Source organism: Passer domesticus, chromosome 1 (genome assembly GCF_036417665.1).
Source record: "Passer domesticus isolate bPasDom1 chromosome 1, bPasDom1.hap1, whole genome shotgun sequence".
NCBI classification, from domain to species: Eukaryota; Metazoa; Chordata; class Aves; order Passeriformes; family Passeridae; genus Passer; species Passer domesticus.
Window position 1 is genome coordinate 45,896,872 of NC_087474.1, and position 25,805 is coordinate 45,922,676.

The window sequence follows — 25,805 nt, forward strand, 5'->3', positions numbered from 1 at the left end:
TTGGATTCCATACTGAATATTAAGCTTGCACAATTATCAGAAGTCTGATACCAAATTCTGTCCATTGTACTGAAGAAATTTAATGCAAAGCAAGCAGTATTTCAGATTCCAACAGACATTTCAGGCAGATTGTCATAGTTTAACCTAAGTAAGCAGCCAAGCCCCACACAGTCATTTGCTCATCCCTTCACCAGCAGGATCAGGGAGAGAATCAGGACAGCAAAATCCAGAAAAGTTGTGGGCTGAGACACACAGCTTAAGAGAGAAAGCAAAAACTGCACATACAAGCGAAAACCAAAGAATTAATTTAGTGCTTCCCATGGGCAGGCAAGTGCTCATCCATCTCTGGGAGAGCAGGGCCCCACCACCCACAGCCGTGACTTGGGAATACTAACACCATCCCTCCAAACATCCCTCCCTTCTTCCTCCCTCTCCCCACCATGTTATACACTGAACATGATGCCATGGTCTGCAATGTCCCTTTGGTCAGCCTGGGTCACTTGTCCTGGCTGTGTCTCCTCCCCACCTCCCACGCACCCCCAACTTCCCACCCAGTGTGGCAGCACACCTTGGCTCTGCCAAAATACAGCTGGCAGTCAAAACCAGCACAATGAGCCAATATTACTAAATGTAATGGAAACTGTCTCCAAGTATGGAAGTATTCCAGCTTTATGCCTAAATTACTTCAAGGCCTGCATGTATTTAAAGCCAAACTTACTTGTGTTACACATTTATCGATTCAGATCTTCCAAAGAAAGAAGCAACTTCAATGAGAGCTAAGAAGCCTCCAACTTGTGTTTTCTGGCTGAGGTTGCAGTGATAAGCATAATGTTAACATGGTGCTCCTATGTGTTAAATGTTGTGTCGTTTAAACAAAAATTCCTTCCTTTGAAACTGAGAGCAAATTACTGAGATGACAGGAAATTCATAACATAGGACACCTGATTCAAGAATTCACAGATTTCTTCCTCACAATCATATGCTGCATTTCTTACTCCATATTTTTTCATTACTAAATTTTATGACATTAATATCAAACAGATGAAAATAATTATTTGGGTTTCAGAGCAGTTTAAAGAGAGGAACAGCATAATATCCCTGGAGATGAAAATTTGCAGTGTCTGGCCATGTGCTGAGTAACAGTCACCTCCTCAACAAATGATGAACATTTTTACTAAAGCACATCTTTGAACCTTGACTTTCAAATGTTTCTTCGTTCCACCAGTCTTTTCACATATTCCTGCACTGATATTTTGAATAAAAAGGAAGCCAGAAAGAGATGTGCGATTTTGGTTTAATCATCTGCAGCCCTTCTGTGCATTTTTTTAGTTGAAAGATCGGCTTCAATCGTATCTGCTGTGGTAACTGTGTTAAACTTCAGTTTAACAGACATAAGAGAAGCGTAACACCTACCAGAAACATGAGCACAATTTCCGTCTTTCTCTTTTTTATTTAACCACATAAGTACATGTCAACAGTTGGCATAAACTTCATAAAAATACAGTACCTTTTTGTGCCGAAACACTAGTCACAATGTTTATATAAAGACTTTTTCCTGCTTCCTTGAATTCAATTAACATTTTAAAAAGTGACTTCCCAAAAGCCCTTTTTTTGTGAGTTTCCTTATAGAAATTTTTCCAAAATCTATTCTGTAAAAGTTAAAAAGCTAATGCATTTTCAGCCGTTCTCCCTCACCCTCTCAATAAAACAGATTATAAAAAAATAAGATGTCTTAGAATACTGATCAGTTGTTATACTACTACTTTATCACAGGTTCCCATTTAATTGACACTGTTACAGGCGTGATGGATGGTGTCCCTACAACATCCAGGATCACCAGATGCTATTAGGGCTGAAAAGACCAGTCATACCAATAGACTGATGCGAACAAAAAAACCGAGTTGAAACAAATCCAAACCATGAACGACACACGGTGAAACATCAGACCTTAGCACTCCTATGATGCAGTAGAATCACAGTTACTGTGACAGCTCCCAATGGCAATAAACATACAAAAACTCTACCAAGTCAGTTAAACGACTAAAGGGTGTCCTCGCACTGGGTATCTCGCAAAGTGAGCTCTCTAGTATCTAATTATAATACTGGTGTGACATCAAGATGACAGAAAAACAGCAGAACCAGTCTAATAATGCTGGAGCAATTATACCCACACAAGTGACTATACCCATAGCACAACTGGGATAAATTTCATTTTTCTTTAATGCTGATGAAAAAGTCCAGGCAGGATCTAATATATGGGGAAAGGAAAAAGAGCATTAAATTTTGAAAGTAATTTCTTATCAAGTTAGGCGCTGAAGGTCTAGTTAAGGCAGTGAAGGATTTATTTTAGTATCTTTCTAAGGCTATGACAGATTTTTCCTGAATAAAGCATTTTCCCTTAAAAATTTCATGTATATTATGCCAGCTTATTCTGAATGCATAAGAATGCTAAAAACTCTTGGACACTGAGAAGCTAAACTATTGCTTACTGCAAATATTACCCTTATTAGTCTTCTTTTTTAATATCAATAGGATTCCAATAACATGCACCAAAAAAATGAAGTCTCAAGTCCACCTACGAACTTTTCCATAGCTACTTTTAGCTCTTTTTGGATCAGTGTTAAATAAAATGTGCAAACATATAATCATTTGCATAGCAAATCTCAAGGGACTGACCCTGAAATAGAAATCCAAACTGTTAGGTTTAAGATATTTCTATAATCAGAATTCACTTAAAATGGTAAAAAATAAAATACACATTTTTCCATTTTAAGTCTAGTAAAAAAGGTATTTCTGATTTAGAATTCTTACAGTTACTAGTTTAAAGATTTGAAAGACCGATGCTTCATTGCATTGAAATGTTATTCCTTTGGAATCTTCAAGACTCTGTAATTGCTATTTTCAAATACTGTGATGAAATATGGCCTGGAATCCTTGCTCATAAGGGTACATAAAGGAATTTTTCCTCTATTAGCAGGATCTTCGACATCCCAAATTTCAGGCATACTGCAGCCAGGCCTAAAAGACAGGAATATGAAAAGAGAAATTAAGAAATGCCATGAAAAACTCATGAAGCTTCCTTCGTAGTGCCACATGAATACTTGATTGTGCCATCTGTATTTTTTTAAGTTTGCCTTCATACTAGAAAAATTATCAGATTTCAAAATCAATAAATATAGTAGTAATTTAAACATAGTATTGAGAATGTGTAAAATGCATCTGGCTTTTGTGGTTATGTAATAAATAAAGAACTAATTTGGAGGAGGAAGCACATAACACAAATTATGCAACACATTATATATTACCGGGGACCCTTAAATCTCCCTATAAAATGGAGAGCGATATACATATTTCTAACATTTCTAGAGAAAATTCAGGAAATAAAACACCTTAAAAAGTAGTAATTCCTTGCTTTTTATAAAAGATCATAGCCAACATCAATTCCCTGTACAACTACCTTTCTAAGTTATAAAAACTTTGAATATTCTAATTTTATCAAATAACAGAAAAGAAATTGAGCAGATAAATTTAATTTTATTCTAAATGAAAAAATAAAATCAAAAATCTGAATTAATTGTGCTCTGGAGACCAGACAGGGAAACCAAGGGGGTGTGAGGGGGGAAATAAAAGCACAGCTCTTTCTGAAGAATATCTTAAATGCAACAAAATTTTTAGTGACTACTAAAATGGTCATAACATTTTGGTGCTCCAACTATCTTTTACTCTGCACCTTTTATTCACACTAGGCTTTCATTATACACACACATCTGTTCTTGCCATCAGAGAATAACTGCTTCTTTCCTCTGTAATGACTTCTTTCCTTCAGTGTTTTACAGAGAAGTTTAAAAACCCATACCACACAGCTTTCCAGGATTACACAAAGAACACAGGGCTGCTAATGAGGGTAAAGTCAATTATATCAGTTACTATCTATACATGCTGGATAAAAATGTATTTTGGACACTTTTAATAAATAAACCACAAATCAACACTCCAAAACTTGATATTAATCCTAGACTACATATTTCAGGGGTGTATCATTCTTGTGAGAAAGAGGGAGATTACTTACTTTTTTCTGCTTACACACAATGACTCTTCAAGGATGTAGTAATTCACTCCTAGTTTCATCAAATCTCTTTTTACTTGACTTGCAGGTTTTCGACTGTACATGGAATACACTACTTTAGTTCTTGCCCTTCAAAATAAAATTCTAAGGGTTAGCTGCAGTAGTGCATGAAAATGTAAGCTTTAACCTTAGACTGGAGAGGAAGGCTTTTTTATTTCACAAGGTAACTATGCTAAAGCAAAGTTTACATTAATAATGCCATTTGATCATGTCTTCAGAAATACAATGACTCCAAGAACAAGTTATACAGCCCTTTGTTTTTTCTGTACCAGGAGACAACTGTGTAACAAGATCCATGGGTACTGTGATCTGGAAGTGTAAATGTGCCAAAGCAATGCATTCACGGTGTACTACTCAAGGCTAGAAATGACCTTGCTTGGATTGGGGTGATCAGGAGGAATCAATCCTGTGCCAAGTCTCTCCACAAAAGATCCCCATCACTGTGTGTCACTTGCTGGGACATTTTGAAATGCAGAGCACAAGACCTGGAGCCTGCCTACATCCATCAAGCAAAATCAGCCCTCTGACACCATGATCCTGTTTTGGAAGTAGATGACCTTTAAGGTCCCTCCAAACCAGGCCAGTCCATATCATATCCACGAACATCTTCCTCTCAATGTGCAAAGCACAATGTTCTTAAAGCCCATCCATCTTCTGATACTCAATACAGGTATTGCCTGTACACCTTATTTTTCCCAAACATGCCCTGTCCCATGATTTTGTAACTAGGACAGAATACTTCAGTTGACAGGGACCTACAGTGATCATCCAAGTCCCACTGTTTGACCAATTTGAGGCTGACCAGAAGTTAAAGCCAGTTAATGCCAGGCAGAGAACTAAGGACATAAGGCATGTAAAATAAATCCCTGTCCTTTCTCTTTTATCCCCCTCTATCTTGCTGCCTTCTTGTTCCTTGGATTTCTTTCAAGTAGTCTCACCAAATTAACAAAAAATGATGCTACACTATTAAATTTAGTAAAAGACATTCATGACCTTTTCAGATAAATCAATTTCAATTTAGGCAAATATCCTGATTTTGAAAATAACAAGAGTACAAATCTTAGTAACTCCACCACAAAATTTCAGCTTCAATAATTAAGCAATGATAACAAAAAATGACAGCCCATCACAGAAAGCTAACAGAAATAAATGTACTGGCTATCTTGGAAAAAAAAAATATATCTGTCTACAATGGCAGGAGTAACTAGAATGAAGAAAGGATAGAATTGTACTGATAAAATAAAATTCCTTAATTCTGATTTTCTTGTATGTAAGTTTGAAGCCATATCTGTCCCTAGAGTGTATCCTTTTTGATGAACACAAATCCTCAAGAAATAAAGCAGGCGTTTTCAATCTAACTGAAATAACAAATCCAGTTCTATCAGATTTTAACACATTTTACAATATAACACAATGCCATTCCTACTGTGTATTACAGACATTATGAGAATCAATAGCAGACACAAATAAAACCTCAACTGCAACATTTACCTCAATCCTGCATCTTCATAGTGAGGATGATTTACAATAGGACGAAGTGTAGACAATTTAACACTTGCCATTGTAGGCATTGCTCCTGCAAAAACTGCATCTGAAATACACAATCAAAGGCATTTTTGAAATGAGGAAACAATCATTCCTCATTTTGAAATGAGGAATCAAACAATTAGAGGAGCAATTCAAATATCAGAACACTAATCCTACAGAAAAACAATGAAAAGGGTAGGGTACTCCTTTTTAAAAGGCTGTATGTGACATCAACAGGAAATGCACAAAATCAGTGTTTTAGTTTGGGTTTTTTGTAACCTTGAACTCAATATAAGCAATTAGATAACTAAGCATTTAAGAATGGAGATTTACTGAATACATCTTATTTTTCTTGAATGGGTAGAATAACATACTTATTATAACAACTCTTTCATCAGTGTTACATGGGCCGTAAAATCTCAGTCCACTATGGCTTTAACATATATTCCCTTTAGAAAGGCAAGTACCTTGCTTCCAACCAGTTTTCTGACAGATTTTAGGAAAAGAAGGGGTGCAACCACAACATACATAGACATTTTAAATTCTCTTCTAGCAAAACACTGATCATGTACCCATATACAGGACGAGCATAATTTATGTAAAAACCTATTTTAATTGGACTTGGTAAAGATGCTTTTGTTAAAATACTCCACCAGTGGTTAGAAGCTCCAGACCAGTAGCCAGGAGTCTTACAAAGACAGCTTTTGGAGCCTTTTTTTACTAGACATAGCTTTTATGTGGAGAAGCAGACATGCCAGAGCTACAGATAGTAGCAACACCTCTGCAGTCATTTGTGACAGGTTCCACAGTTCGACCTCACAATAAATAGGGACATCCTATATTATTAAATAGTTCACCTTGTCTAGTATTGACTTGTATCCACTCTAGAAGTTCTTCCTGTGGCAAATTGCTAAATTCTCCCATGATGTTCCACTGAGTTCGAAGGTTTGCAGATCCCTCTATTGTCATCAATGCTAAAATAGCAAAGACCAATGTTTTGGGCTGGACTTTATAGAAGAGCCATCCAAACAACTGAAATGCAAGAATCAATTAATTCCTAGACAACAATTCTGGAATGTTGTATGCAGAACAATTAATTTTTATTTCTCTATGAGGAATCTAACATATATTGCACTATGAAACATCTCTGCTATTTCTTCTCCACTAAACTTCAGATTATAATTCATAGTATTACAATATAGTTCAGAACATAATACTACATATAATACATACTGTATTTCAGAATGGAATTCCTAAGAATTACTCATGTTTAACAAATACTGCACATCACATTTGCAATTCTAAATAAATTTTAAAAAAAGAATTTAAAAAATTCACATTAATGTAAACTTTTAAAGCTCAAATATCAAATGTCAAGTCTCCAATATCAAAATCTGCAAGTAAAGATGCTTCAATAAAGCTAACTGGACTTTTACAGTATTTTATCTCCTGTTTCCATCTAGAGTTTTTTATCTGTAGTATACAGATTAGAGATTGTACTGCAAACTTTTGAAACATGTAAGAAAGACAGACTTGGAGGATAGTAAGCTTAATGCTGCTTTATATCCCACTCTTTCCTTGCTTCAACTGGGGCTTGCATTGTTTCCTAAAGACAATTTGCTGGAGGCTCTAAGCAAATATTCATAAATATGTGAAAACAGAGAGTTTAAAAAGTAGTACTAAATTTGCTGTGTTGAAGCTTGATTTGAACAGTAACACTTTACCACATCCATATTTGAATCATTAAGTTAGAAAGTATAAACAACATCTTCTTTTTTCCCAATTAGAAGGCTCCACACATCAAAAATATCAAACCCACACTAAATAAATGCATTTCATTCATAGTACTGTTACCTGTTTTTTTTTAAATTAAAGCATGAAACAATAAAAGAAAGTCTCTCAGTAGAAGCTCCCATAAGGCTGACTACACCAATTAAGTAGTGTGTGTTACCTTTCTTATAAACCAACCACAAACTACCTCAGATTATTAAAATTCTCCAGCCACCTCTCCAAAAATACAGTATACTTTACTCTCATCCCTAAAGACTCATTAAACACTCTGAGAAAAACAGCAATACTATCCAGGGAAAGTAAATATCCCAAACAGGCCTGACCACTGTGTGGATCTGGAAGGATGAAGAGAAATTAATTCATTTGTAGGCTGTTCTATATGAGTAAACCTCCTTTTCACCAACAGCTGCAAAAATGTCACTTCATTGACATGTTAGAACTTTGACAGTTCCACAACGTTTAAAATCCAAGAAAATTACATTGCTGTCACACTTTTATAAAGCCTCACTGATGTTCAAAGTCTCTGAATTTAGCACTATTTTGTTTACACAAGGAGCCTAGAATGATTGAATATATATGAAATGCAAAGGAAGCATTACTTTCATTGGATGCTGTTCCTTAGGTGTTTTGGTTTTTTTTTAATCAATTCAAGGTTTTGGGTTGTTTTTAGTTTTTTGGTTATTTTCCCCAAATGAATACTTTAAGTATTTCTCCAGCTATTTTATTTTGTTTTCAAAATTTCCACTCAGGATAGCATCATTTCCCTTAACAGAAAGAGGAAATGTGTGGATGTAAATGGTCAAAAGTCTGAACAGTAACAACAGCAGATCTGGGCCTAACTTGAAGCACAAACAGTAAGTTAAATGACAAAACTGAACCAATCCCTAATTTAATTACTCCTCTTTTTTCAACCTAAGAGAAGTAAAGGTTCTAGTCACAGGTTTCTCGTACTTAAAATGCAGCTGTACAGAACAAGGGAGTTACTTGCTTTGCAAAGATGCAGCTACTTTATACTTTTATTTCATTAAAAATCCTTTCTTGAAAATGTGTTATGAAGTGAATTACTTGCAATGAAAATCAACATTAGGTCACTTCTTTTCACCAGAAAGCATTCCAGACAATGAAAATACTCTTTATTAGAAAAAGGACATTATCATTTTTATTGCCCATCAGCTGCCACAAGCTCCTGGTAATGGAAAAATGGAAAGTGCAAGAATTCACGCAATGGGCTGAAACAACACAACATACAAAATTTCTTTTCCATGTGCAAACAGTAATTTTTGGCCTCAAAACAAATTAGATATACTAACATACTACTGCAGCTAAGCTCTCATGGTCTGCTAGATGAAAGGATAGTGTTGACCTCAATTGCAATAACTGCCTATCTTAAATTCGCTTAATTTTTTCTTGCATCTGTAAAACCAAATTGTCACTTATTAACTTATGTTCATTCAAATATGTAAAACTTTATCCCGTGATAAAGTGTACTGAGTGTTAATGAATCATTTTGTCACAAGTCCCATCTTCCTCCATCCAAGAAACTCTGGATCAGTATTGCACATACAATCAGATTTTTCAGCCTCAAAAAACTACTTCTCCTCAGCTGCCAGTAGGATAGAAAAAGCTCATTAAAAACACTTGATATTTTCCTGGCCCTACAAAAACAAGTAAACCAACCAAAACAAGAACAACAAAAAAAGGTTTTCTTATTGTTTGCTTAAGTCTTAGAAGTGATCTGCTCAAAGGAGGCTCAACAGCCTTATGGGGCAGTGTTTCTCTACCATGCTGAAGCCAGCCCTGTATTGCTTGGAAGATTATCAGCCTCCCTCTACTAAAGCAAGGACACACCTGTCAGACCAGAAAAAAATCCAGCTTGTCTTCTACAGGTATCAATCAACACCAACCTGGGGAACAGCTGGACAGGCAAAATAACCTTCACTAATAATAGGACAAGGAAATGGATTTTATTTTCCTTAATGCTGTTCACCTAAAGTTGGATTCACTTGAACACTTCTCCTCAGGCTCAAGCCAGGGCCAGGATATTCCCAGGGTGTATTATGTAGCACTGCTGGTCGTTTATCCCTTTCTGCACAAAATAAATGTCTGACCTGCAGCAATCTGAAGCCCTTCCCTAGCAATCACGACCTGTTTCTTTCAAACCAACTATGCCTCCATGATGCTGCAACGAAGGAAGGAAAAGTCACTGGACCAGAATCACCTGATCCAACAGGGCATCTCCCAGCACAGGCTATCATCTGCAACTGCAACATCTCCCTGGAAAGATCACTGTCACTCTACAACAGCAAACAGCACAACAGTCAAAGGCCCAAAATGCAGCTGGAAGCAGCAGATAAAAAAATATTGACAAAATACTGTCTTCCCTTCCAATATTTACACACTTATGACATGTTATGGTACCCTCTAAGATCCAACAGGCAACAATCATGAAAAGCACCAGCATTCACTAACTGGCCTGATGACCTCAGCTGCAGTACTAAATACCCACAACAATACAGGAAAAATTACTGAAATGCTATTACTCAGGTGTTTTTTTAAGAAAGTCACCATGCAGCTAAAAAAAATCAGCACAGATTTCACTGTGGCACAAAGTATATAAACATATTTAGTTCTGAACTTCACTACAAAACTCTACTACTACCACCACCACCACAACCAACATGGCAGAAAAGCCCATCAAGAAATACACAGTTAAAAAAAAGAACTAAGAACAAATCAATTTTGGACAGCATTAATTTAAATCATAATTGTTATCTAGAAATTGCATGTTAAAAGAACATTTTTTCATTTTGCTTTTCTGACTTCTGAAAAGCAGCTTCGTTTCAAATTACTCAGAAACACCTCATGAAAGTTCACTTAGAAAAACAATCAGGGCAACTGCTATTGCTTTAACAACCAGACCACCTAAGAGGATGCCAGATTTTCAAGAACAACTAAGAGCTGCAAAACTGAACACCTGTGAATGTTCCAGAATAGCAAGCATGTAGAGGAAATTCCTAAATCCTGACACTCAATTACAAGGTGGCTAAAGAAAGAGGTTTTGATAATTTCTTAGCATTTTATATTTTAACTGTAGATATTAATTTGATGTTGGCAAACACTTGGCACTTTCACCTATGCCAAGTACATCAGGCATCAAGAAAGGGATGAGCACATTTAAGCAGACTGATCCTGTGCAATCTGTCCAGTGTTATGAAGAACTACCTTCTCTAAAGATCATTTAAGAAGCAGTTCAGTTTTCTGGGAAGCAATTATTTGTTCACTGGCCTAACATGAGATAGTGTTCTCCTCTCTGCATAAATCTCTCTCATTCACTCATCTTCCAGTTGTTTGACAGGGGTATCAGCTGTTCCAGAGACAGGAACTGCCTTCACCATAGCACCCTAAATTCTCCTTTAGACACTTTCTACAAAACCACAGTGCAGTGCAGGGTGACAGGAACCTCTGAGGATCCAGCCCTGCTGCTTTGAGCATGGTCACCCAGAGCAAAGTGCCCATGGTCCATGTCCAGACAGCTTCTGAGTACCTCCAAGGATGGACACGCCACCACGCCCCTGGGCAATCTGTGCCAATGCTTTTCACCCTCCCAGAAGAAAAGTTTCCCCATGTTCAGAGGGAACTGCCTGTGTTTCAGTGTGTGCCCATCGCCTCTGGTCCTGCCACTGGGCACCATGTGACAGACCCTGCCGTTCCTCCCAGCTCTGCACCATCAGCAAACGTACTGAGGGTACACTCTGCCCCACCATCAGTCCATTAACAAAGACACTGAGCAGCCTTGGACCAGCACTGGCCCCTCAAGTTACTGGCCTTCAAGCAGACTTGGCACCACTGATCTCTGGGCCCAATTGTTCAGACATTTTTCAATCCACCTTTCCTGCCTGCTTCCCAGACAAAGGACCACTTACCCTACTTCTGCATGTTCAAAGCTTCCAAAATAGCTATTTAAATAGATATTTAATCATGTTCACTTCTCAGAAACACAGATAATGAAACATGGAAAGCCTATTCTAAGACCTTTTCTGTCTGGAGGAAATCTAGTAACATTTGATGTTACAGATTATTCAAAGTAGGACGATTAAGTCTGAGTTAGGCATATGAGTTTTGATTTTTATGACTGAAATGTTTTCAACATGCAAGACTTCAAACGAGACTTCTAGAAAGAATTAATAGGCAAGAAATATGCAAGGCAATAAGCTCTGAAGAGCTGTGAAAACAGAGTGTAAACAAAGACAAACACTGGATAAAATTAATAGTCAATAAAAACTAGCAGTGGCATAGAGGTGTGCAAACACAGTAAAATCTAAGATATGTCCCCCTGTGCTCAAGCTTGATACACAGCATGTTAACTTGTATAATAATGCAGTTGGACAAGTTGCATAAAGCAAGCCTTTTGCTTTATTTGGGAAGTGGGGAGAATGGAACCATTTTTGACAGGCAATATAATTTAGTTTATTTTTATCTGGTACTCCCAGATTCAGCAATTACACACAAAGAAATATGCTTCAGGACAAATATCTGTGTAATAATCTAAGTACTGAGACAGCTACAGGAGAGCTTACCTGTTTTGAACACACCAAGGAAGCCATAATACACAGATGTGGTGTTAAAAACAGCTTTAGTCTCATGATTAAAATCGCTAGGACACTGTATGCCAACAGCTGCAATGCATGGAATACCAGCTGAAAAGAAAAAAAGAAACCACAAGACACAGAAGCAAATTGGCATACTTTTCATTTCTGCCTTAAACACACAATTTCATTTTCAGTATAGCTTAAATGATGAGCTTGTCTGAAAGAGTCCAAGTCAAAGTAAAGATATCCATATTTCAAATGGTGATAATGACTTTGTTATCTTTTATCTAAAGTGCATGTAGTATGCTAATAAATGGAATAACAGGAAGGAGAAACATTATCAATAAAAGAAAAAGGAGCTAGAGAAACAGCTAGCTATTTAAAAAACCCTCAGCCACTATCAGGCTTAACTTAGACAACAACAGAATATGTAAAACTTCTTGTATAACCTTATTATACAAGAGGTTAAGAGACCTCTTAGAAGTTAAGAGACCTTGCTTTTTAGTGCCCAAATTACACAAGTATGGAGTAAGAGAAGAAAATAAGATCATCCTTGATAATGACACAATGAGAGGCAGCCTGCTTTAGTATTCTGAAAAGCACCAGATATGTCACTCATTACTCCTAACATTAATCTATGTTACTTGTCCAAGTGCTGTGCTAAACCAGAGGCATTTTTGCAATCAGTGCTTTTATCTGATTGATTATCATAGAATCATTTAGGTTTGAAAAAGCCTCTAAGGTCAAGTCCACTCATTAATCTAACCCTGCCAAGTCCACTGCTAAACCATGACCCTCAGTGCCACATCTACATGTCTTTAAATGCCTTCAGAGATGGTGACTCCCTCCCTGGGCAGCCTATCCCACTGCTTGATAACTCATTCAGGTATTTTTCCTAATACCCAATCTAAACCTCCTCTAAGGCAACTTGAGGTTAAACCATGACAGACATCTACCAACTCTCTGGGCCACCTGATCCCAGTGTTTCACCACTCTCATTGTAGTAAAATTTCTTCCCTACAGCTTGCCTAAATCTACCCAATTCCAGTACAAAATCATTATTCCTTGTCCTAATGGAACAGGCCCTGCTAAAAAGCTGTCCTTGTCTTTCTTATAAGCCCCCTTTAAGCAATGAAAGGCCCCATTGAAGTCTCCCTGCAGCCTTCTCTTCTCCAGGCTGAACAACCCCAGCTCTCTCAGTCTGTCTTCATAGGAGAGGTGTTCTATCCCTTTGTTTTTGTGGACCTCTACTGGACCTGCTCTAACAGGTCCACGTTCTTCCTGTGCCGAGGGCTACAGAGGGGGACACACTATGTTGCTTTGCAATTTTACTAAAAAGAACCATGTGTGCTACAAGAATCATTACGGCATATGTCAAAAGAGAATTTGAATATTACACGTCATGTGATACCCCAGTAAAGGAACTAATCTCCTTCCCAGTTTCCATGTGGGAAACAAAGTCCAGCCTAGCTTCAGTGTCTTTTGGAACAGCTACAGTAAAAGCCCAAGATTCCTCTCTTGCAGAATCACCCCCATTAGCCAGTATATTCCTTTGTTCAACATTTCAGTTATTCTGGTGACATACCAGACCCAATTTAAGGTGAGGGAAATAATGATGCAAATACTTAGATGCAAATAAACCACCTGTATCTGCATCAGCCCATTGCAACCTGCATTTCAATACTGAGTATTTGCATTAACCATTGGAATAAAATTGTGCAGAAAAAGAATCTTACCTCACCATGGTTAAAACGTTCTTCTCTGAAAAAAATAACAACCCAAAACCCATCATTATTTATGTACTACAGAAGAAATGGTTTTATATTCGAATAATCTCTAATGGCATTAGACAATGCAACGAATCCAGTAAGCATGAATCAAATGTCAGAATTTTTCCCCCCTCCATACAAGTTTTGAAATAAATTGCAAATCTTAACTATCTTCCTCAATCCCTGTATCTATTTGGAAATCTCAAGTATTGATTTTAGCAGGTTTTTTTTAAATTACTTCCATGAGATGAAACTCTGGTATCTTTATAACCTGGAAGAAATTAATGGGGGAAAAAGAATTTGCATTCGCTATTTATAGTAAAAAAGCAAAAAAAGCACATAAATACTGCTTTAGGAACAGAGCAGAAAAGTAAATCATTAAATATAAAATCTAGGCATAAATGGGTTAAGATGTTTAAAACATGTTTAGCAGATAACCTTCATTTTAGTTATAATATAAAAATACCATTTGCAATACATCCATTCAGTTATTGAACTGCACATAACTAACCTTTCAAAAAGGACTTACATAACAGAATTTTGCAGCAAATAGCAAATCAAATGAACTTCCAGAACAAAATTCAGTTTTACATTAAAAAAGAAGACAATACTTACTTTTCATATCGGCCTGGGTGAGATAAGGACCACAGAATATATTTAATTGCCTGAAGAAAACAAGAGACAAGAAAAAGTATGAAGATACTTTCAAAAAGATTTTGAAGATTTTCAACATTTGCTAAATCAAACTACACCTGAGTAATCTCTTTTTGAGATAATGATAAAAGACATGCAATGTTTTACCCAGAACTTCTTTTAGCGGATGTTTAATTAGCCAGGCAGTTAGCAGTTATCCCATCTGTTCCTGCACAAACTGTAAGTTGTTTTTACACAAATTATACATAATCAAATTTACAAAAACAGTTATAAACTCCAGTTATAGCATTCATCACCTAAATAACAGAAATTTCTTCTAAATTACTCAGGACTGGACCTTCGCAAAAATCTTTGTAATGAGAATACAGAATTTTAAATACATGTTCTTGAAAACCTCTGTTTTTCTGACTGTACTGGGTTTACATGTCAAGGTTTCAGTAGCCAGAGCATTGCAGGGATGGCTTCTGTGGGAAGAGATCAGGGGCTGCCCCCAAGGCAGAGAGAGCAGCTCCAGACAGCTTAAAACCAGACCTACCACCGGCCAAAGCTGAACTCATCAGCAACACTGGTGGGGCCCCTACTGATAACATGTTTACAAAAAGGAAACTCTGCAGCGTGTTTAAGAGAGAGCAGCAAGAAAACTGGGAGTGAAATGAGACTCAAGTCACCGAGGTCAGTGAAGGAGCGGGAGGAGGTGCTCCATGAGAACCATGAGATTGCAGCTTTTGGAGAGCACCACAGTGATGCAAGTTTAGTTTCTTTTTTCCCCTGGAGGGCAATGAAGGATTATGGTGGAGCAGACAGAAATTCACCCAAGACCTGTGAGGACCCCATGCCAGAGCAGGTGCGCATGTCTTGAAGGATGCTGCAACCCACAGAGAGCCCACAAAGGAAACAGCTCCTGGCAGGAACTGCAGCTTGTGGACAAGAGCCCACAAAGGAGCAGGTTTTCTGGCAGGAGCTGCAACCTGTGGGGGACTCATGCTAGAGCAGTCTGATTCTGAAGAACTGTACCCCATGGAAAGGACTTATGCTGACCCCTTTCTTAAAGCAACTGCAGCCTATGGAAGGGACCTATTGAGCCTGGGGATGAAAAGATGGTTTTAGTTTTTGGTTTGCTTCTTGCATTTTATTTTTATTCACAAAAAAAATTTAATTTGATCTTCCTTATTTCAAGTCTGTTTTGCTCATGACAGTGAATCAGAGAGAGGCCCCCGTACTTATCCCTGATCATGAGATTTTTCTACTCTTCTTTCCCCATCATAGTGAGAGTAAGGAATGGCAGCATGGCTTGGCAGGCACCTGGCCATCAGGAAAGGTTAACCCACCACACCAATTTCTTCCATATCAATTTCTTCCCATGTCAAATAAATAAATAAATAAATAAACAAACAAACAAACAAATGCATAGCAATCCCTTCCAAAAAAACTGAAATGTAAGTTCAAGGTAAAGGTGACTCACTAAATCAATCACTTACCCTTTTGATGATTACCCCAAAAACCACCAGAACAACTGGTAATAGCAGAGTCTTTGTGTATCTCACTGGAGTCTAAAACGGAAATCAAGTTCGTTAATTGCTCTCCTTCATCTGTAATTATTTTAATCACCATTTTAAAGAAACTAATATAAGGAGATCTTTCTGGAGTAAAATGTAAATGTAAACTCCACCCCGCAATCACACTGAAGACATAATACTAGGGTCATCAGTAAATTATTTCCAGTTTTTTGGCAAGCCATCCAAAGATGACAAATAGATTGTATCTCATCTGAATTTGAGTACTATAGGTTGAATGATCTATAAACATTCTAAATACATATGTAGGCACTGATAAATTAAAAGAAGTCTATTAATGCCACATTATGAAGCTTCATGCTGTTCTGTAGTCTAAACCTACTACATAAGGCCCTTGCAGCTCTCACTACATTTTCCAAGGCCAGGTACCGAGAGCCCCATAAAATCTTGTTTGCAGAACTGTAACCTTTCATTTATTCCTGAGGAAGCACTTCTTTCATTCAAGCAAGCATATTTCTTAGATCTAAAATCAAAACATTGGTTCGGTTTAAGTTCACTTAAAATGCAATAAACCCTATTTAATTTAGCTTTACTTCATTAATTTCTCTTTTCAAGTATGTATTTGAACTAATGACGGCTGTAGGAGCTGTGGTTCTCAAATGTTATAAGTTACCAATAAAGATAAAGCAAGAAATTCCCTCTTCCAAAATCACATATTTTGACCAAATTACCTCTTTTTCCATGAAGTCAAATTCAGCAGCGCAGGTATACATTAATGTATCAAAATCCTTGTAGCCAATAAATTTAGATTTCAGTATGTTTCCTATATGAGCCTGGCAGGACATACAGGAAAGAAATACCAAACTGTAGTAAATGGTCCTGTTTTCCACAACAAAGTAGTATAAATATGAGAAATTATACTGTATTGAGAAATATTTTAATTAGAACAGAGGTTTGTATCACTTACAGTATTGTTACAAGAGCACCAAAAATCTACTTCCAGTGTGTTAAATAACATCTTTGAGTCTAACACAGATTGTATGGTGTTAAATAAAAAGCAGAAAACAGAAAAAAAAATTGTATTCAACAAGAGTATAGTTTTGCATAGTCATATTTCAATACTCCGTGCTCCTGTCTTTTACCCCTTGATACACATTTGGAGACAGGTTTTTAACAATAAAGGGGCTGAAATACAGCAAAAGCTGTACCTACTACAACAAGCATCTCAAAACTAAATTAGTTTCAGAGAAGAGTGAATTAACAGACTGAGTAAATAAAGGTGTAGGTAGAAGATACCCAAGACAAACAAAGCTCTATAAATCCACATTTAAAACAAACACATAGAGTATTCACTAAGACAAAAGTAAAGATATTTGTGTTTTTGCAAATTTTGGTAATAACATTTCAAAGTGATAACACATAACGAAAGAAAAAGTAAAGATACAATCTCTCTCCCACTTCTGTAAAACAAATTCTGGAAATTCAGGAAAGTGTATCAACAAGATGTCAAAATCAAATATTAGGAATGACAGAATTTTTGAAAGATACCAACCAGATACTCTGGTAAAAGCACTTACATCATCAGCTATTCCAAACACAAGAGAAGTCAGGTATTTCAAGGTGACTGTCCCAAATAACCAGGCACATCCTTCAATGACCTTGAAAAATATATTTAGAATGAAATGGATGCCTTTAACTTCTATAAATTTTCTCTTTTTAAAACGTTTCTTAAATTTAGCTACTACTTATAAACTCTCCTATGTTACAGCTGAAATAATTTTGCACAACTGATTTACACTACAGCTGCGCCACTGCATACAACAGTGCAGCAGAGGGGGTAGAAATTTATCTTGAAACAGGGGCAGCCTCGCTGTCTGTTCCACCTGTTTTGCACTTATCAGTGTGTAGGGATTGTTTCTGGACAAGAGCTGCTCCATATTATCAGGTTGTGCTAGCCTGGTAATTCAAATCTTTGGAAGAATTTGCTGATTTATAGCACCATGTCAAGATGATCTGAGGTAAGAAGTTGGTGGAAATATAATTGTTTGTTATGTCCAGCTACTACTTTTGGTTATGTATACAGTTTATTCCTGTACCAAGAAGGTTAAATTCTTGGCAGTGTAGCTTAATTTAGCTAGCTCTTTATAAAACTGGATCAACTGAATAGGACAACCTGTCTCAGTATCTTGTATTTGGGACTCACAGCAGAGGCTTTCAGAAAGAATTCAACAAAAACCTGATCTTTGCCCTAATGTAACCAGGGTTTTTCTGTGACGATGGGCTGCATTCAATCATCTCATTTAATGGCTGCTAAGAATCCCAAATACCTAGGAGGTATCCTAATCCTTTACTGAATGCCTCTGGGTTTTTTTCTTCCACAGTAACTTTCTTATCCCTCACAAGCTTATCGCTGCTGCCATAAGAGGCACTAAAAAAACTATAGTTATATTCTACTTTTCTTCACCGGCTTTGCCATATTTACCTTTATTTTACAAGATGTAGAATTCTAACATATTTTAAAATCTGAGCTATTTGGTAAATTTACATTAATAATTATCTTCATACTCAATGTCAATAGATTTTGGGGGAAGGCATTATAGTTTTTGATTTTTTTTTAGGTAAGACACATTGACTGGGACTACGTGCAATATTAACAATGTTACATATTAATTTACAAAATAAAAAAAATAAATGCTGCTTTCTCGACAGGTCCTTCTCTGTGATTTCCATCAAGTACTCTCCTTTTTGGCACGTGCTCAGTAATGAACTGGTGTGTTCAGAGAACTTTGGGTAAGAATACTGAGATTTGTCTGCTGAATGGTAGCACCTTATTTAGGATCAATTATTTTATATACATTTTTGGGGTGGTGGTGGTCTTTTGAAAACTTACCATTTAATCCTACCCTTTGCTTCTGACCTTCTAATGTTCATACCTTATCTCATGAAGTTTAGTTTCTTTTATAGTTCCAGTTAGACAGCTTCTCCAAAAAGTTCCTGAAATTTATGTACATTACATTCACCCACACACCCTTATCTACATCCTTCAAAGGAGTCAAACACTTTTGCAAGGCACGACTTCCTCTGACAAAGGCTGCATTGGATGTCTCTCATTATGCTGCACGTACATACAACTTAACACCTCTTCCTCGTATATCATACAAGCTTTTATTCTTTTACAAAACCCAGATTTATTAGTTTGCTGTTCCAGAAGTGCCTTGGATCTCCATTTCAAAAAACTGACATGAAATTTGCCTACACTCTGATTTTCCCTGGTACTACAACCAGGCATGCAGACATGCACTGCAGTTTCCTATAAATATTTTAATTCCTTCCAATTTTAATTCCTTTATAATAGCTGTATGAATGTCATCCAGTTTTGTTAACAGCTCACCCTTCATTTAATAAGAATGCCTGTCTTAAGTCAGGCATAGTCTTGGTAGGCTCCCATTTCAGGTGTTTTTACATGTTAACATTATGTCTTAAGCAGCAAGTCAATTCTCATGTTTTCTACAGTGTTACATTTTATTCATAATAGTTTTGGGAGTGTTGTCCCTGTTTAGACATAACTTCTACTACCCTCCAAAACCTCACCCACACACTCTACAGTGTTTTACTCTGACTTGCTTCCCTATGTAATCTTAAGGTGTTTGCTGCTGTCATAAAACTATTCTTAAAAATTATATAGATATCTACATTTTAGTGAATATCTAATGCAGTACCTTAATCTCCATTTCTGCAAGCACTGTTAGCCTTTTACTTGCCTTTTCTAAACTGACCTTTACTTCAAAAGGATTTCCACACAGATCTCAGGTTTTGTAAACATGAAAAGTTGTCAATGTGAAATTAAATGTGTTGCCATTTAAAGGCTATTTCAGCTTTCTGATATAAATGTGTGTTTATGCTCTCCTTATTTCTTCAGAAATTTAACACTAATTGCTGGGAACATCGACAATTTATTAAAGACATTAGTACAGCTATAATCCTTGATTTTCAATTATTAGAAAAGAAACCAGTTGTTTCTGTATTTGACAAAAAAAAAAAAGTAATAGTTTTTCTCTGAAATTCAAAATATTCAAAATTCCTTACCCATACATAGACTTCTCTTTTGCGCCTTTTCAAGACTTTTGGACTCCATTCAAGAATTCCCTAATAAAAAAAAAATAAATTAATGCACATTCTCAGGTAACATAGTAAAAAGAAGCTATTCTAGTACCCTGAATGAGAGGGTTTTCCTTTTGGACAGCCTAGCACATCATATATTTAGTTATTAAAAAATCAACCATTATTAATACAACCTGAGATACGAATATATATAAAATATAGTATGATTTCACCCAGCACTGGCAAAACTTGCCAACATAAAAACTCTTACTGCAGTTTGAGTGCAATTATGGAAGACTACTTTTCTCCTGAACAAGCAAGGAGATTCTGCATTATTCAGTTCTAAGCTTCTTTAAGTCAAAACCAATGGGAAACTGAGCTCTGTCTGCTTCTGTGAACAACAAGACACTGACGCAAGAAATAAATTACTGGCAGCACATTACAAACCATTTTCAAGTAATGCAACTGAACATGGAGGGCTGTAGGAGTCACTCCTTTCTGTTTCACAATATGTTCATTTTATGACACAAGGAAGACCCATTTTAGGCTAATTTGATGAACAATGTAATTAAAAGCTTCCAGAAATCAAGTCCATATGTGAGACTGAGGCCAATATAAGCATCCAAATAACACACAGCCAACAAATACTTCTATCAAAGCAGAAAACGGGCAAGGAACTCAACAGGTTGAGAACTCAACTCAACTGTACTTAATATATCATTACAAAAGCTGCTAGAAGAAACTGGAATAGATTCATAACAAGCAAACTGTACTACAGCAAATATGCAGCCAAGACAGTCTACTACTAGCATAAGTGAGAAATTGCCACACTCTGGCTGATTGACAAAATACAAGCAGACAAAAAGAATCAGAAATTAAGATGATTTGCAGCAAGCTAAATAGGATCTGCTCACAACACTTTCCTATTTCTTATGTACATAAATCCTTTATGAGGAACTATACAAAACTGAAAGAGATTGTGGGTTTTTTCCTATTTAAAGAAAAATTAAGATAATGAATAGTGAGATGATGAATCTTCAGTGAGTAATTTTGCTAACACAGTGGTATGATGCAGCAGTTTCAAACAGTCTTAAACCACTGTAATATATGGCTTAGTCATTTATTCTGCTCTAGAGGATTACTATCAATAAGAAGCATTTAAATGAATCTCCTCCTTGCTCATGCTTCTTGCTTTACAGTCACTCTGGTCAAAATTACATACATGGTAAATTTTATATTTTTATAAAAAGAACAGAAGTATAAACGTAGAAGAACTGAGTCTTAAATGAGTTTCTCTTACAAAGAGGTTTTGGTATAAATTCATGATTTCTTGAATTAGTATTTACCCTTTCACCAGATATCTTTATGGTCTAATCCTGTCTCTCATGTGAAGGATTCCTCATCTGTCTGGTAGTGCAGCAGCAGCACATTTTACATCAATACATATCTAACAGTACAGCACTGCAGTCTCAGCACAGCATATGATTCTTCTTAAGCAACTTACCGAGATAACTACTAAAGATGCAGCATAATATGATGTCAGTAACATTGAATTACCAAACATCAGAATAAAACACACCAGAAGAGATACCTGAAAGAAGAAAATAAAAATTATTCTATTTAAAATACAAAAGGTAAGGATTACCTAATGTGTCTTTAAATTTAAGAAGACCTACTTTACAACAAAGTGCAATCCTGGTACACTTGCAAATTTGTTCTGAAAACACTGATTGTAAGGATCTAATGGCAGCAGGCAGCCAAGTGCAGATAATTGTTTTAATTTTTTATTAAAAGTATGTAAGAACAAATCCTGATAGGATAAATTAATGTAATACAACAGATAAATTTCTGAAGCTATTTCTGACATATTTATTTTTTTCTAAATTACTGCATGAGTTCTCTCCATCCTGTCTGTTACCTTTTAGAATTCTGGACAAACATAAAAATTAATACAATATTTGATGTCTTCTTTCTTCCTAACTGACAAACATTTATTTAAAACACCATCATCATCACAGTCAAGGAAGGAGAACTCTGTTTGATCATATGTACCTAATTCAAGGCTGAAATACAACTTTTATCCACCATCCTGATCTACTGTGCTCTCTTTTTTAATAGAAAGCAATCTGAATTACATTTTCCAACTTAGAGGGCAAAAATCAATAAGCAAGCTCTATCTTCTTTTATACACAGGAATAAGGAAAAATAACACAGTAATTTGCAGACTTTTCTACTCCCCTCTTCACATAGTTAAGACTTTCATTTTCCACAGAAGGAGGAGGGTAGGAGGGAGGCAAAAATTGAAAACACCAGGAAACAGACTGGCAGTTTACCCAGACTCAATAAGCTGTCTCTGTAACATAACATGACTGTTTATCTATCTGAAAATAGGCTATTTAAGGCATTTCAGCACCTAAATTATGATATAGCTATTGACATAAGCCAGAAAGCTTAAGTATGTCATCCTGCTTCTGTCAAAAAGCTACCAAACAAATCTGCTTATTTTGTCCCTGCTTTCCATGAGAAATGAATCACATAGAACTTGACATTGTCTTTAGTTTTTCATTTACAGTATTTCAAAACATGTTTTAAAACATATGAAATATAATTTAGTTTCCTTTCTGAGGCAATATTCTCTTTTCACCCACTGAGTTAGCATCGCACAATTTTAGCAAGAAAAAATAATTTTAAACACCATCACATTTCTTAAAAAAAACTTGTCTACATCTTCCTTTGTATTTAAAACTGTAATCCCACTTCAAAAAGCAAAATTTGATCATTATCTCAACTTTAAAAATTGAAAACAGGTATTATGCAGAAACTTACACACCTTTTACTTATCTTTCCCTTCTTTCTTGACTTTTTCACACAGTTTTGAAAAAAAACTGGTTTTCAACTTAACAGTTTCTTTTCTCATGCTCCTTTCTAAGTATCTCCCCAAACAGTTAAACCACAAGATCTTTGCATGGTCAAGACTACAGTAGTTTTCAAACCCCAATTTTAGTTCCAATCCAGACCCCTCCCTCCCTTATCACTGCATGTTTTCAACCTTTGTACAACTAAGGAAAGTACTTCAGACAAAGGGTCTCTTTTCATGCTTTGACCTGTTTGAGGAGACTTAAGTTTTATTTAAAAAAGCATTACCATATGAGCAGATAGTATCTTCTGTAATTTGCTGGAGTCAATATAACCCATAATACACACCGCAAATAATGAAGCTATCTAAAATCAAAAGTGAAAGGGAAGTTAAAACAATTTGCACTGGTGTACTCCTTCATGCAAAAGGAAAGATTATTCAAATCATTAACTTTTATTGCTACTTTTTGTTAAGTACTCAGGTGTTTCATAATTATCTCTTACAAAAATCCTGTTCTGGTGCTCTAAAAAAGAATTATCAAATACAGTTGAATATTTAAGAAATAAGTATTCAATTTCATAAAAATCCAAGTCACCAAAACACAGCACTAACACATTACCTTTCACCTTTAAATTGAAAACAAAATTAAAAAAAACCCCAAACACAAAAAAAACCCAAACCAAACAAACAAAAACCCAGACCAAATAAACCAAACCAAACAAAAATGGAAAAAACCCAACAAACAAATGAACCAAAACCAAAAAACCCAAAATATATCAGTCAAAACCACAAAAGAATTACTCATTAATTTTAAGTTTTCAGCTAAGTAGGGAAACATCCACAATTTGCTGCTGAGGAAAATAAGGCTTGTTGACTTATGGATTAGACAGCCTCTTAAAAGTCATATGGGAAATTAATGAAATTATGAAGTGACCTTGAATTTGCAAATTTCAGACTCAGCTTCTTGAACAGGTTATAGTGATGAGTTTTCCTCAATATTGTACAGAATTTATTGGTTTCCTCTTATGCATTTAGAAACCTTGCATACCACAGCTTATATTGATTGTTTAAAGCTACCAACTCAATCTGCTTCAAGTAAGGCAGACAAGTGAAAAGGTCTGGAGACACAGATGGATTTCAGTCAACAGGCTACATTTCAACCAACTCAAACACAAAGAAAGTTGTTGTGTGACATTATCCTACAGTTCCAACCAGCATTCCCTAGATTTCAGTGCTAACTACAGCTACCTCAACTATCCAAAATCTCAGACTACAGCACTACTCACAGACTCATCAAAATTATACAGAAAATCATGCAAAATCATGCCAGATATTACATGCCATGCAAACACGGGTACATTTAAAAATTTTAACAGCCTGATCAATGCCTTTTTTAAATTTTTGTGCTTCAGAAGACAAAGTTTTTTTTTTCTTGTTCTAATGTACTGATCTCAGGCTAGAGGCTGTTTATGTGGGAAAAGTAAATATTTTTAGTCCTGGAGACAGAATGGTAAGTGGTGTAAACAGTCAACTTTTAAACTCAACACTAGTAAGACTGATGTGGTAAATGGTGAGAATCTTTCCTGACAGCGAGAATGAAATCTGGCTAAAAGGAAAGTATAGTTGTGAATTCAATGGCTGTCTATACAAGCAGTCAGTTTGTCCAGGTTTGACAAAGAGGCTATTTAGAGGTAAATATGGGCTTACCTGAGTTAGAAGAACAAACTGAGCAAACTGCCAGGGAAGCATGAAAAAGATATTAGAAACACACAGTGCAATCAAGCTTCCTGTATTAATACTCGGAATCCTTGGGAAAAAGAGACAGAATAGGCATCAGTAAGTACAATTACACGGGTGTTTGCATATAATTGAAAAGTACAATAGAAAATGCAATAAAAACACAGTTATCTTGGAAGATAGCTAGCAATATTGATCAACTACAAATAACACTGCTCAAGTAAATTTAATATCTTTTTTTCCTTGAGTTTCCATGACAACATCACTGATGTTTAATGTTCCTTAACTGTTTGATGAGTCACTGATTACCAAACAAGTCTTCTCCTGGCAGTATGCAGCAGAGCAGGCCAAAGCATGTCATTTGCAAGTGCTTCACCTTCTTGTGACAACTCTACACTCAGGTCACAACCATTTCCATTTCAGCTGAAACCACAACTGTTTCAGAATGGTCTGCATTTGAAAGTGATTTAACTGCTCTCTCTCACATTTCTTCCATATTTACTTTCTGCTAGCAATCCTGAGTGATGTTTCAGGGAAGAAGACAATGACAAGTACATGAAACTCATCTGTAACTGAAACCCCAGTCCATTCTCCATGTCTGGAAATAAATGCTATTTAAAATATTTAATCCTGTGTTGATTCAAGTTCAATTCTGAAACATGTAATGTTTCAAATTTCACTAAATTCTAGAGAGCACATATCTTTTCCTCATACAAAAAATACAAATTAGTGACAAGAATTAAATACTTTTGCTTTAAACATCAATAACTACAAATCAGTATGACCTAATAAAGGAAAATTGGTGGTTATAAGTGCTAAGTTCAACTAAATCATAAATACATTGTAAATCTGATGCAATGGAGTTGGTGGAGAAGCCCTTAAGTATGAATGGTCATGCTTATTTTCTACAACAGAGGCAAGAGAGTAACATAATCACGTTGCAAGCCAGAAATAATCACGGAAAAGCGGGGCTAATGAACTCAAGAGCATCCCTGCATTAATGTAATTAGACTGCTCTAAATCATTGAACTAGTTAATGAGACTAGTTAATTAGTCATAGAAAACTGCAAGAACATACTAGCTTATGGGTGCCTATAGCATCCTTTGTTGCAAAGCATAGGCTTACTCTACGTGCAGCCA

General features: G+C 36.1%; 1 protein-coding gene across 1 annotated transcript in view; it reads right to left on the bottom strand.

Annotated features, from left to right (window-relative positions):
* Nucleotides 1-1,430: 1,430 nt before the first annotated feature.
* DPY19L1 (dpy-19 like C-mannosyltransferase 1) overlaps nt 1,431-25,805 on the bottom strand; it is a 45,140-nt gene continuing 20,765 nt past the window's right edge. The window contains exons 10-23 of the mRNA XM_064418095.1: nt 24,636-24,735; nt 23,216-23,293; nt 21,576-21,662; nt 20,057-20,116; nt 17,548-17,628; nt 16,702-16,803; nt 15,935-16,006; nt 14,418-14,467; nt 13,770-13,794; nt 12,022-12,141; nt 6,511-6,685; nt 5,618-5,717; nt 4,070-4,195; nt 1,431-3,018 (exon numbers count right to left, since the gene is read on the bottom strand). Coding sequence (XP_064274165.1) covers nt 2,862-3,018; nt 4,070-4,195; nt 5,618-5,717; nt 6,511-6,685; nt 12,022-12,141; nt 13,770-13,794; nt 14,418-14,467; nt 15,935-16,006; nt 16,702-16,803; nt 17,548-17,628; nt 20,057-20,116; nt 21,576-21,662; nt 23,216-23,293; nt 24,636-24,735 — 1,333 coding nt within the window. The 3' untranslated portion in view covers nt 1,431-2,861. The remainder of the gene's footprint in view (nt 3,019-4,069; nt 4,196-5,617; nt 5,718-6,510; nt 6,686-12,021; nt 12,142-13,769; nt 13,795-14,417; nt 14,468-15,934; nt 16,007-16,701; nt 16,804-17,547; nt 17,629-20,056; nt 20,117-21,575; nt 21,663-23,215; nt 23,294-24,635; nt 24,736-25,805) is intronic.